Genomic DNA, 13,717 nt, shown 5'->3' with positions numbered 1-13,717 from the left:
GTGGGGGGGGGGGGGGGGGGAGTCTTAGGTAATAGAGTTTGTTCTAAGTTGCTTGGTTCATAAATTAATTTTATTTCATTTTTGTTAACTGTTGTTATTTGTAATAGAATAAAACAATAGTAAAATGATAGTTGTTGGGTTTGGGGTTTTTTATAATTTTTTTTTATCTATTACCAGATTTTTATGTGTTTTCTTGTTATTCCAAGATTGTTTATGTAATTGAAGAAATAAGTTGTGATATATACTGGAATGAATTTGCCATATATAATGGAATGAAACAGTGATAATAATAATACTTTAGTTGTTTTTTTTTTTTAACTATTACCAAGTTTAATTACACATACTTAACCGTGACCCACTAGTGCAGACTCTGGCAGGGGTCTGACATTCCTGTCCTGTGCAAACTACCATCCGTCTGTGCGGATAAACGAAAGTAGCTACGGCTGATAACCTCCCGTAGTAGGTTACCTTCCCGTTGCATCCCTACCAATTTTTTGTGTATTGTGATATCCAAGATTGTACGTGTAATGGGGGGGGAAAAAAAGTGGTTGTTTATAAAAGAATGAAACAGTATCCAAGATTGTACGTATAATGGAGAGAGAAAAAAAAGTGGTTGTTTATAAAAGAATGAAACAGTATCCAAGATTGTACGTATAATGGAGAGAGAAAAAAAAGTGGTTGTTTATAAAAGAATGAAACAGTATCCAAGATTGTACGTATAATGGAGAGAAAAAAAAAAGTGGTTGTTTATAAAAGAATGAAACAGTATCCAAGATTGTACGTATAATGGAGAGAGAGAAAAAAAAAAGTGGTTGTTTATAAAAGAATGAAACAGTAGTGAAAATAATCAGTTTTGTTATACATCACCATTTGTTTTTTGGGTTGTTTTTTTTTTGTTTTTGTTTTTTTTTGTATTGTGATATCGGGGATTGTAATGTAATTGAAAAAAAAAATTAAATGAACTGTAAAATGAAGTAGTAATACGATTATATATTGTGTAAAATAATGTAGATATATATTTTATTAAATAGCAGTTTCCTATTGTATTATTGTGACTTGTGAGAAAAAAAGCTGATGTAGAATCGATAAAGTGAGCTGTAAAATGAAGTAGTAAAATTATATGTTGAGTAAAATTATGTAGGTACTTTTTTTTCTTTTTGTTTGTAGCATTTTGTAGATACAATTTTTTTTATATAGCAGTTTCCTATTTTATTTTTGTGCGGTATCTGAGAAAAAATGAGACAGTATATATGGGATTGAAAAAAAAAAGTATATGCATTTGGGGGGAAAAAAGTCAACAGTTAACTGCAGTGGTAAAATGATAAACCATGTATGTAATATATAATAATGATAATAATAATAATTATAATAATGATAATAATGGACATTTGTGAGCGCTTCCCTCCCTTAAAGAGAGCTGAAAGTGCTTTACAATAAACATTAAGCACACACGCACGCACGCGCAATAACTCACAAAAGAAAGAAGAAGAAAAATAATGATTTAGTACACAATAATATAAAACAGATTCAGAGACTATGCGTATTACATTACATAATTACACACACACACACCACACACCACACACACACACACACACACACACACACACACAACGAAAGAGAGAGAGAGAGAGAGAGTTTGCATGGCTTATAACTGAAAAGGTAGGGAAGGTCCATGGATAGGCGTTCTCAAAAAGATGTGTTTTCCGACCAGTTTTAAAAGATTGAAATGAGGGAGAGTGGTGAAGATCATGAGGTAAAAACTGTTCCAGACCAATGGAGCTGAATAAGATGTAAGGTGAGCTGTGTTGTATTTTTGTATTTCTTTTTATCACAACAGATTTCTCTGTGTGAAATTCGGGCTGCTCTCCCCAGGGAGAGCGCGTCGCTACACTACAGCGCCACCCATTTTTTTCCTGCGTGCAGTTTGATTTGTTTTTCCTATCCAAGTGGATTTTTCAACAGAATTTTGCCAGGAACAACCCTTTTGTTGCCGTGGGTTCTTTTACGTGCGCTAAGTGCATGCTGCACACAGGACCTCGGTTTATCGTCTCATCCGAATGACTAGTGTCCAGACCACCACTCAAGGTCTAGTGGAGGGGAAGAAAATATCGGCTGCTGAGCCGTGATTCGAACCAGCGCACCCAGATTCTCTTGCTTCCTAGGCGGACGCGTTTCCTCTAGGCCATCACTCCACTGATTTGTAGTATTTGTAGTGCTCTAGGCCCCTGTGTTATAGATACCCATTGTTATCAAACGGGGCAAGGACCCGTATGACATGAGAGTTATTGGGTTTGATACGGTCACCACCAGGTGGCACCAGCAGCAGCCAAAGGGTCAGGGGAGAGCAGTGTGAACGGACCGTCAGGAAATGTCAATGAGGCGGAGGTCACTCGGCTGACTGAAGAGGTCACCAAACAGGTCAGTGGGGGAGTGTGTGTATATGTGTGTGTGTGACAGAAGTTGTGTGTATATGTGTGTGTGTGTGTGTGCCTCTGTGTGTGTGTCTGTGTCTGTGTGTGTGTGTGTGTGGGGGGGGGGGGGGGGGTTGTGCCTCTGTGTGTGTGTGTGTGGGGGGGGGGTGCCTCTCTGTGTGTGTGACAGAGGTTGTGTGTATCTGTGGGGGCGGGGAGGGGGAAGGTTGTGTGCATGCATGCCTCTGTATGAGTGTGTTTGTGTGTGTGTGTGTGTGAGCCTCTGTGTGTGTGGGGGGGGGAGGAGGGGGGGGGGTTGTGTGTGTAGAGGGGGGGGGTGCCTCTGTGTGTGTGTGTACCTCTGTGTGTGTGACAGATGTTGTGTGTATGTGGGTGTGCCTCTGTGTGTGTGTGTGTGTGACAGAGGTTTTGTGTATCTGTAGGGGTGTGTGGGGGGGTGCACATGCATGCCTCTGTATGAGTGTATTTGTGTGTGTGTGAGCCTCTTGTGTGTGATTCTTTGTGTGTGTGTGTGTGTGTGTGTGAGCCTCTGTATGTGTGTGTGTGTGTATGTGAGCCTCTGTGTGGGTGTGTGTGTTTCTGAGTGTGGGGGTGAGCCTCATTGTGTGGGTGGGTGTTGAAGATGTAAAACCAAGTGCACATTGGAAGAGATTAACTGGCTGGGCGGTCGAAGCATTGGTCTTTCAATCTGAGGGTCCTGGGGTTTGAATCCTGGCAGCACCTGGTGAATTAAGAGTGGAGATTTTTCCTGTCTCCTTCGTCAACAGATGTGCAGACACGAGAGCATGTTCTCTCAGGCTAGTTAGACGAGGTTTCTTGTGAGACATGCAAGGAAGGTACGTTTCTTTTTTCCTCCTTGGAGTGAAAGAGCGAGGCTCTCACAAGTCAAGGCAAAGTAGCCTTCAGAGCAACTTTGCCTCAAGGTAAGAATAAAACCTTCCTGCCTCGTGCCCCTGTTGTTGTTTTTTTTGGGGGTTTTTTTGTGTGTGTGTGTTTTGTTTTTGCACATCTATTTCTTGCCCTCACCATTTGCTTTCTCGCCACAAGCACGTGAGTTTGCTCACGAATAATAAGCACCCATGCCTCTGCTGGTACGTTAATGCTCTTCATGTGTATACACATGCTGAAGATCAAATGCGCCACATTAAAGATCCGCGATCCATGTCAGTCTTTGTGAGTTATGGAGACACGAACATACCCAGCATGCACACCCCCGAAAACCAGAGTATGGCTCCATACATGACAGGTAGAAATAAGTCTTCACGTAAAAGCCCATTCACAGATGTGAGTGTGTGAGTTGTTTGCCCATGGACACAGAAAGCAACAACAACAAAAAAAGTGTTCACTTTGTTTTTCTCTGCATTTGGTTTTTTGGGTGGTGGTTTTTTTGTTGGTGGTTTTTTGCAGTTAGGCAGATTACCATCACAGCCAAACAAACATTCTCACAGTTGGCCAGTGCCCAGAACACATTTATCAGAGAGCGTTTGTTCCTTTGCTGTTTTTCAGTCCATCATTTTCATTCTTTGTTCATGATATTAATAAATTTGGAATTCTTCTTCTGTATCTGTGGGCTGCAGCCCCCACATTCACTTAAATCTACAAGTGCACTTTTACCAGTACGTTATTGTTACCCTGCCTTGTAGGCAGCCATACTCCATTTTTGGGGTGTGCATGTTGGTTTCGCCAGCCCATGGAACACTGACATGGATTAAGGTATGTTTAGCGAGTGTATTTGATCTTCTGCATGGGCATACACACAAAGGGAGTTCAGGCACTAGCAGGTCTGCACATCTGTTGAAAGGAGATACTGGGGAAAATCTCCACCCTTAACCCGTCCTGCACTGTGACCGGGATTTAAACCTCAGACCTCCAGGTAAGTCCACCGTTTAACCACTCAGCTGTTATGCCCTTCTTAAGGCGAAATTCCACAGACTGGAATAAATGATACCAAATTCATGTGCAAAGAATTGATGCAAAATTAGCTTGCAAAGACGAAAGATCAGTCCATCCGTAGACACAAAATTTACCTGCCAGTTTTGATTGTAACTGTGGCATCAGTTCAGTCAAAGTAAGTACACTTGTGTCAAAAATGAGAAAACTTTTGAACGCACTCCTGCTGCTATGGAGGAAGAAATGCAAAGCTAAGAGGAATGGCCTCGATTTTGTTCGAACGATGTTTCCAGTCCCGGCATCGGAAAGGTGCTTGCAAGAACATGACCACAGAGCATGTTTTGCCGAGTATCACTTCAAGGTATACATGCAGTAATAAGGATGCCACATGTGCAAGTAATGGGCCTGGTAGAGAGAAATCTCATCGAAAACTGCCTCAGTCGAGACAGGAACTGCCCAAAGATTTGTAAAATTTGCATGTGACAGTGAAAAGTTTTGCTTCTTCATGTGAAAGACCAGCTTCCCAGTGAAGTTTTTGCAAAATTTGTGAATTTAAGCAAAGACAAAAAGGTTGATACAATGGGTTTGTTTGTTTTTTAGTGCAAAGTTGGCATGTGAATTTTGCAGTGTATCTATGGAATTTCACCTTAAAACTTGGAATAATTTGTTGTTCTTTGACTACTCAGGGCAACGCAGTGCGGGAGTTAAAAACGGCCAAAGCAGAGAAGTCCGTCGTCGATGCAGAAGTGGCAAAGTTACTGGACTTGAAGAAGCAGTTGGCGTTGGCTCAGGGTCTTGACCCTGCCGCTGCGGCGCCCTCTGGTGGCAAGAAGAAAGGAAAGAAGAAGTAGAGGTGTTCGAGGAAGGGTTTGACACCGATGTTAACTACGGACATAGGTGTTGGAAATGAGTGAGGAACATGGGTTTTGGTTGTAGGCTGGAGGTTTGACTGTTGATGCAATTCACGAAACTTTTGGGTTGAATATTATTCTCTTAACGTCAACAAATGAGAAGTTTTATGTTGTTTTTGTCTGGTTTGTGAGTGATGAGTATTTTTGTGAACAACAACAACATTCTTTTTCAGGCACAGAAAACAGTATAGACGATGAAAATATCCTCAGATTTAATTGGGAGGGTGGTGGGGGGGAGTAGTCTTCTTTTTTTTTCCCCCTGTAAGTTTTGTTCTGTTTTGTTGTTCTTGACATTTCCCAAAGAAAAAAAGTTAGATCTTTGTAAGTGCTACGGCTGGTTATGATGGAAATTTCTTGTCAAAGCTTTTGCGAGGCCATCCTTATCTTTCATTTTGACTCTAGTTTAAGGTAACAAATTTTTTTAAATGTTGTCAGAATGATATTGTTAGGCTGTTAGATGTTATCTGTTTTTTTCCAAAATCATACTGTTTTGTAGCTAGATTTTTCTCAGCTTGAGTAGGCGACCAAGTTTTTTCTTCTTGAATTAGCAAGCAGTGTATTTATGTAGGAAGATATTGGTATCAGGTAAGTATTGCAATTCTAAACGTATCATGTTTTGTTCGGATAGTTTAGTGCATGTAGTGTAGTTTATGTACTCATGTCCATGCAGACCAGGTCTTCTTGGCAGGCACTTTCTAGTTTCTCTCTCTCCCTCAAATGTTCGTACACCTTAGTCTCTTTATTTTTTTTTAAAAAAGGGGAGGGGGGCGGGGGGGAACTGTTGTGATGCATGGAATTTTAGAAATCTTGTTGACAGTGAATGTTAACAGTGACTTTGAAGATTTCTTTGCTTTTTCTTTATTTAATTAAAAATGCTTTTAAGTTTTGCATTGATTGTGGAAAAGACAGGCATTTGGTACACATTGGTGTATGGAAAGAGCAATAAAATCATTATGATGACTACTAACACATGAGGGGAAATAGATGTGGCGATTTTTAGAAAAGCAAACTTTGGTGGTTGTTACATAGACAAGTACTGTACCCTTTAGTGAAAGACCAAGAATAAAAGAATTAGTCATATCAGTGACAGGTTTTTTTTAAAAAATTAATTAAAAAAAAAAAGATCAGTTTGATGTTGAACTGTCACTTTGAAGTATTTTATCACTTTCGGCATGCAAAAAGAATTTGTCATTACACATCAACATTTTGCCGTTTCAAGTAAACAGAATTTTGACACTTTGAATAAGCATACAACCCTTATCAAAACATTAAAGAAATATGTTGTCATGTTACAATTAAGGAAGTCATTGTTGTTGTTTTTTGTTTTTTTAATTGTCAGCAGTGAAATATTTTATACTTTCGAAGTCATAAACCCCTCTTCGCATGTTCAGGGCAGGGACCTAATTTGAAAGATCTATGACCTGAAATAGACATGGTTCATTGTTGACAAAATCCATTTTAGATCATTTGCTTCTTTCATTCTTCAGGGAAATTCAGTAATCATAATCATATCTCGCTCAAAACAAAGTATTTTTGTCACTTTGTGTGAACATTGCAAGAGGTATTTTGTTTCATGTGAACATCTCATGAACAGGGTCCTATTGCTTTTTGTGGTCATCAGGACAATTTATTCATATTCAGCGTGTCCAGGATCAAGTTGCATTGCTTAGACGGAAGAGCCTAGTATGGTCGTAACCCGCTACAAACTGTGTGTAGTATGGAACTGACCAATGGCGTAGTTCCATCAACGTAGGCATTTAGTCACGTGTGACTGTCAGAAAGTTAGAAGCAAGCAGTGCAGCTGGCACAGGGAGGCAGTGCCCAATTCTTCAAAGTCATGATGAACATAACATCATCTGAATGTTAATAGTTTTAGTGTTATGTGCACTGGTTGTTTGTTGTTGTGAAAGTGTGTACACATGGTCTGTGCATTCTGAGTGGTTCTTCAGTCGCAGTGAAATAAAGCCTCAAGTAATCTTCTTTTTGATGTGGCTGTAAATCAGATGGGAATATTTAATAATAGGAAAATATAGTTCTGGTGCTTCTTGAGTTCAGTACATGTTGAGTGGTTGTAATTAGAAAAAAACAAACTAAAGTGTGGTGTTGTGCTTGCTTTTTTTTTTTGTAATGCCGGAAGTTTTAATTCAGGCGTCCGAAGGGTGTGTGGATTTCAAAGGACTGAAGGTCACTGACTGCCGATTTGTTCCGTGACAAAGTAAGGCAGAGTTCAGTGTTGTGCCTCAATTTTCTCATTTTCCCTCACTTGTTTTTTTTCTTTACATGCTGTTAGAAGTGATTGTGCACAAGTATGAGTTCATGTGTATTTAGGTATACGTGCACATGTGTGTGTTTTAACTTTTGTATTTAGTTTGGAGAGTTGGGGTGGGGGGTGAAGAAATCACTCTGTTGAAGTTTGTAGATAGTTCTGTGTGATCAATTTTTCCCCAGGATTCAAACCTGGACACTCCAGTCTGACATCCCAAGACAATAATTACAATTGTTCATCCACAAACTTAAGTGTTACCCGACTCATTTAGTTCTACGAAAAAAATTTTTAAAAGCCACACCAGTGAACTAATTCCATTTGCAAATGATTTACGAAACTAAACGATTTGAGATAAGCGAGTTATAAAAGGTTTTTTCAACTCGTGTATGGGCAACGCATGCCTTGTAAACATGCCCTAGTCTGGTCAACATAGGTGTCACCATGTTGGTTGTGTGTACCACTGCAAAGGGTCAGAACAAGCATAGTGTGCATGTCTGTGCTCATCACAGAGTTTTACATGCACAAGTATTGGCTTGCAGATGTGCGCATGTTCAAACCATAACCTGTACATGCATCAATTACCCCATGGCGAATTAAGAAGAAAAAAATTTCGGGCCACACACAAGAATCATTCTCTCCTCCACATACTTTTCAAAACTTTTGTGTGTTTTTTTTTTTCTTTTTCTTTCAGTAACCAAAACATTCAACTGCACGTCCGTCCACTTGTTCCGAGGCATAAACAACACTACGGAACCAAACAATAGTAGCACGTTCTCAAAAAAAAAAAAGAGAAAAAATTACCACCGTACTTTTTTTCCCCAAAAAAGTCCACGTGTACTATAAACATTCATTTGTACTGAAAAAGTAAAAGTCCCCCACAACATGCGCTTGGAACATGTACGAACGATGGCTGAAGGACTCTGTCTGGCAGAACAGGAGCATCATTCACACACCACATGGGGGGAGAGAGCACTGGAGTGTGATTCACATTGCAAGTCATCCCTCACTTGTATCAAAGAAAAAAAAAATCAATCAATCACTTGCATCACTGAGTCCTCTGTTCATCGCCGTACGTCGCTCAGCTGCTCATTTATCAGAAGTCCACACGGGCCTACTGCCTCAGCCACTGCCCCACATTCACAGTTTTGTTCAGACTTCCAGCAAAAAAACTGCTGCTGCTGCTTCACTGAAAAACTTGCAACAGCACTTGTGCAAGATTGTTAAGTGGAGGAAAAAAAAAATCAATAAATAAAAGTCAGGGTGGAGGAATAGGGGGTAGGGGATTGATAGAGCTGTTAAGAGAACAGAGAGAAAAAAAAGAAGTTTTGTACGACTACAAGAATAGAAATACAGGATCAACACTGCTTCTGAGAAAGGTTATTATAAAATAAACACGGTTTCCATCCAAACAAAAACACGGTTCACACATCTAAGTATGGACCTATGAATGCACACACTTGACAAACTCACTCGGACACACGCACATGCCACTGCACAGACAAAACTAAGGCGATGTTTCTGTCACACGACAGAGATGAGAGATGACGAGTTAATGATATTCCTGGCATTCACTGTCTGGTATGTGTTCACAGTGTGTGGACACTAAGGGGGAGAGAGAGATTAAACTGAGCACTCCACCACAGCAACTTCATTGCCATGTCATCGTCAATCCAAGTCCATTACAGAGAGGGAAACAACAAAGGGAAACAATTCATTATTACTGTTGCCTGCAGTCTTGCCGGCCACACACAGCCACACCAGAGCTGAAAACGCTGTCCCACAGAACCAAAAAACAAAACAGATGAAAAACCTAAGGGAAAAAAAATCAAGAACAAAATTAATAGTCATACTGATAATCATGCACAGAAAAAAAAATTTTTTATATTACCTTGAAAACACAAATCATGCACAACTACAGTAAGATCCATGCACAGAAACCAAGGAATCTAAACACCAAAGATCTAGCTACCCTACTTTTTTTTTTCCAGTGAAGAAAAGTCCAGTCCACAATAATAAAGACAGTGAGGATCCTACACAATAGCCTTTTCTCTAAAAAAATAGAAGTTAAAACCACTTTTTAACAAAACCACTCGTTCACTTCCTCCCCACCCCAAAGTACGCAGAGAGAATAAACAAATACACAATATAACTTGACAGCAACATCTCAACGTCGGACAAAAAAGCAACTGAGCAGAATAAATCTTTTCTCTGTTTAGCAGCTTTCTTTATATTATTGATTGATGGGAGTGAAACATACGTTTGCTTTTGTTTATCAAAGCTTGACCACAGTTTATATCAAGTTTGATTTATTCATTTAATTAATCTTGTATGATAGTCATGTTCAACTATGACAATATAAACAGCAGAGGAGGCAAATGCTGTCCTGACTATCAGGGCTAGAATTTTATAATGGTAAAGAGAGTCTTTCCAAAGTTATATCCCCACTCTCTAAGCCAAGAGGGTTTTAGGACAGTTGATGATGGGATGATTCCATAAAGACCAACTAGCCCCCAAGGCTGCAGCACTAAAAGCCAATGCAATCTTGCCTCCTAGTTTGATAGTCATAGTCCTCCTTGTATGATGGTTCATTACAGATGGGTTTCATGTCGCTTCAGATTTCTCTGTGCGACGTTCAGTAAGATCCCAAACAGGGAGAAAGGTGTCGCAGTACACTACCATTTCATTTCTCATGCAAGTGGTATGTTGCCATGGGTTCTTTAACATGTAAGAAATCTTTCTACACTTCACCTTTTTCTTGCTAACTACTTCCAAAACTGTACAATTTTCTTTCCATAACCACGTTTTGAAATTTGACTACTGTTCAATTTCCATTCTATAACCACATTTTGAAATTGAAGAATCAATGCCTGATCAATTTCCTTTCTATACAGTGATACACGTTTTGAATGATAATAGTTTTTTTCATGTTTTGTAAAATTGTTTCAAATTCTGTTGTTTTAAAATAATTTCTTAAATAATTTTCTTTTTGTAAAAGTGCTCCAAATATTGTTAGTAAAATCAAATTTTAAATGACATCCTCTGTAAAAGGTGATCTATAGTTGTTTTTTTCTTAAACATTGTTCACTGTATATAAAATTAACATTTCAAAATCATTTTAATATTTCTTTCAACAAGAATTATGTCCATTCTATAATTTTTTTTTAAAAACCAGGTTTTGAAGAATTTCTTTTAAACAATTTGTTTTCATAAAAATGAGCCTAACTACTATTTTTAACATAAAAAACACCATATTTTGGGGATCATACGACTTCTACCAACATCTGTGGCACAATGTACCATCACGTCATACAAGACAAAAATTTGGACTCCACTGATTCCACAAGCACATAAGACGCCCAAGGAAAAGAGTGAAAACTTGCATGGCTAAAACTCAAGGATCCTACACACAAAACCTTTTTGTCTGAAGTGGATTGCGTCCCTGGGGAAAAAAAAGAAGAAAAAAGGACCAGATTTCCCCACTCTGCCACCTATGAAGAAGACAGGTAAGACAACCTCTTGTCAAATCAGCGACAGTCCCAACTTATCATCCAGCAGCAGCAATGTGCACGCGCACACACACGAGTATACACTCATCCATAGTCGAATACAGCTCTAATAACACCAATTCATACAAAATCCCTCTCTCACATATTGTACTATTAAACAAAGTCATATAAATCAACTACACACACACGCACACACACATAGTACCAATTTAAATTTACACCTTGTATGATTATAAACTTCAATCTCTCCTTTTCCTTGCAACTCTTCCTGATCTTCGGCGAAAACAGACTTACAGAAACATAACAATTATTTTAAGTTAGTCTTGCTGTTAAAGTTAGCCTGTTAGGTAAACAACAACCATACAAGCAACAATAAACGTCTGATCGCATGGCAACAGCACGGAACAAAAGTTAATCCTAAGTGATTATCCCTAACATCAACCATAGTCCATACCAGTTACCTTAAAACCAACGCATGTAGTTCTAGTGTCCAAATATTAAATCTTATGATTGGAACAGAAATAAATAATAAATATATCACCAAATATTAAATGAATTTATATATATATATAATTTGAACATAAATATATCACAAAGTGGTAAGAGGGGAACTCCCAGTCCCAAAGATTTGGTTTGATAATATATGAAGTACAATGGCAGGTGTTATTTCAAATAGAAAACAGAGGTGAGGAAATTATTCACAAAACCTAGTTATAATTAACTTTGATAAACAAATGAAATACAATAAAGTAAATAGAAACCTGGTACCACCCTATCCATTTAATTCTTGAAGTGATTTCATTTGCAACACAGACCCCAACACCCCTAATCCCCAAACACGCCAATACTTCCCAGCCAAAACTGTCACTCCTCTTGTTCAGCTTTCAAAGTTTCATGGTATCAGCAAACCAAAAGAGTGAAATTCAAGTTGAAAGACGAGGTCTATCAACTTAAACTGGAAAGAAGTTCCAAGGTCCAACTTTCGTAGAAGTAGTTAACTAGCAACAGAAAGACAGACAGACAGAGAGAGAGAGAGAGAAGGGGGAAAAAAGGCTCAGAGTCTTAAGTATACCTATTTCTTAACATGCAGAAAATGTGGTTTTCTCAGCTCTTCTCTAGTCTAACTATTGACAATATCCTTTCCAAACAAACTTTACAATCAGTTTCCACAACTATTTTTTACAATTTGAAAATCCTGAAAATGTTCAGGGAAAAAAACAACAGAACATCTACAACTCCAGAGAAATCAGTATCAAAATACTGTATTAACCAAACAAACAAACAAACAAACAAAAACAAAGATTGCTAAAATTGGTTGCTAAACACAGTACTCCTTTTCCGTTTTCTCAGAAAGTTTTTACAAGCACTGGGAAAATTTTCCTGTTTTGTTCTTTTTAACTGCACTTCTCCAACAAACCTAAAGCAAAGCAATAACACCAGCACCTACACCCTCAGTTACTGCTGTTAAAAAAAAAAAAAGAGGAAAATTCAAACCACCAGGAGAGTGATAATTCATATGTACATTTGAAAAAGAAGATTAAATCCTTAAAGCCTATCTCATCTCCCCACCTATAATACAAGTACAAAAATAAATACAGACCTATTCCAGTACTATCATTATATACCTATTCCAGTACTATAATTTATGTACATAAAAAAATAGATCGAATCTTATCTCCTGCACTGTAGTTCAAACACAAGTCTTCCTTTCCCTCTATTCCCCACACAAATACAAATAAACTGCATGACTTCTCATGTACTACAAATTTCATGTACATGTTTGAAAAGAAAAAAGATTAAAATTCTATCTCCTGTTTTGTAGTTCACACATTCCCCACCCCCACCCCTCCCTCTTCTCCCACACAAAAACAAAATAATCACATGCCTGTTATTTTCTTATGTACTACAAAGCAACATGGTTGTTTACAATTTCTGGAGAGAGAGAGAAAAAAAAGAAGTAAAATATCATCACAAATACTGAAATAGTGAATACACAAGAAGTACAAAGTATATAACTGTGTGTGATCATCCAACAGATGGGACTGTGACACACTTGTGACGGTCATGATTTTGGAGAACAACAAAACGACCGTCGCAAACAAGACTGAAAAAAAAAAAACACACACAAAAAAAGGGGCAACTAATACAAAGCTTGCAACGACTGAAATCCAGGGTGGGGTACTGGGTAAAAAGAGAGTGAAACCTTAATTTAGTGCAGATGCATGCATACGTTCACACACGCACATACCATTTCTAACATCAAGATTCATATACAGGTTTGATCGAGAAAAAGCCACATTTTCCCCCACTGCTACACACACACACACACACTGTAACATCAACTTGATCAAGACGCACATACATATTTTTCCCCACTGCTACACACACACACTGTGTAACATCAACTTGATCAAGATGCATATACACGCTTGATCTAGAAAAAAGAACAGTCTTCTCTACTTTCTCTCTCACACACACACAGAAAAGACTACCTGAAAACCACACACACAAAACCTGAAAAGACCCACTGCCAAAAATTAGTCTTTGGAAACCTGTAGACCAACACCTATATGAAGATAGCAGTGTCAAACTATGACCATCAGAACAGCAAAGGAGGTAACTGCTGTCCTAACTGGGCAAAAATTTGATTTCAGTGGAGAGGGTCTTGCCCAAGTTACATCCCCCAATCTCTCAGCAAAGTGAGGTTTA

The 13,717-nt window shown here is 38.5% G+C and overlaps 1 protein-coding gene across 1 annotated transcript in view; it reads left to right on the top strand.

The window, feature by feature from the left end:
- The window catches only part of LOC143276702 (methionine--tRNA ligase, cytoplasmic-like), a 49,839-nt gene extending 37,610 nt beyond the window's left edge, over window positions 1-12,229 (top strand). The window contains exons 22-23 of the mRNA XM_076581341.1: window positions 2,314-2,421; window positions 5,012-12,229. Coding sequence (XP_076437456.1) covers window positions 2,314-2,421; window positions 5,012-5,176 — 273 coding nt within the window. The 3' untranslated portion in view covers window positions 5,177-12,229. The remainder of the gene's footprint in view (window positions 1-2,313; window positions 2,422-5,011) is intronic.
- The last annotated feature ends 1,488 nt before the right edge of the window (window positions 12,230-13,717 follow it).

Source organism: Babylonia areolata, chromosome 32 (assembly GCF_041734735.1).
Source record: "Babylonia areolata isolate BAREFJ2019XMU chromosome 32, ASM4173473v1, whole genome shotgun sequence".
Lineage (NCBI taxonomy): Eukaryota > Metazoa > Mollusca > Gastropoda > Neogastropoda > Buccinidae > Babylonia > Babylonia areolata.
Note: the sequence above shows the minus strand (reverse complement) of the source record. Positions and strands in the feature narration are given on the sequence as shown.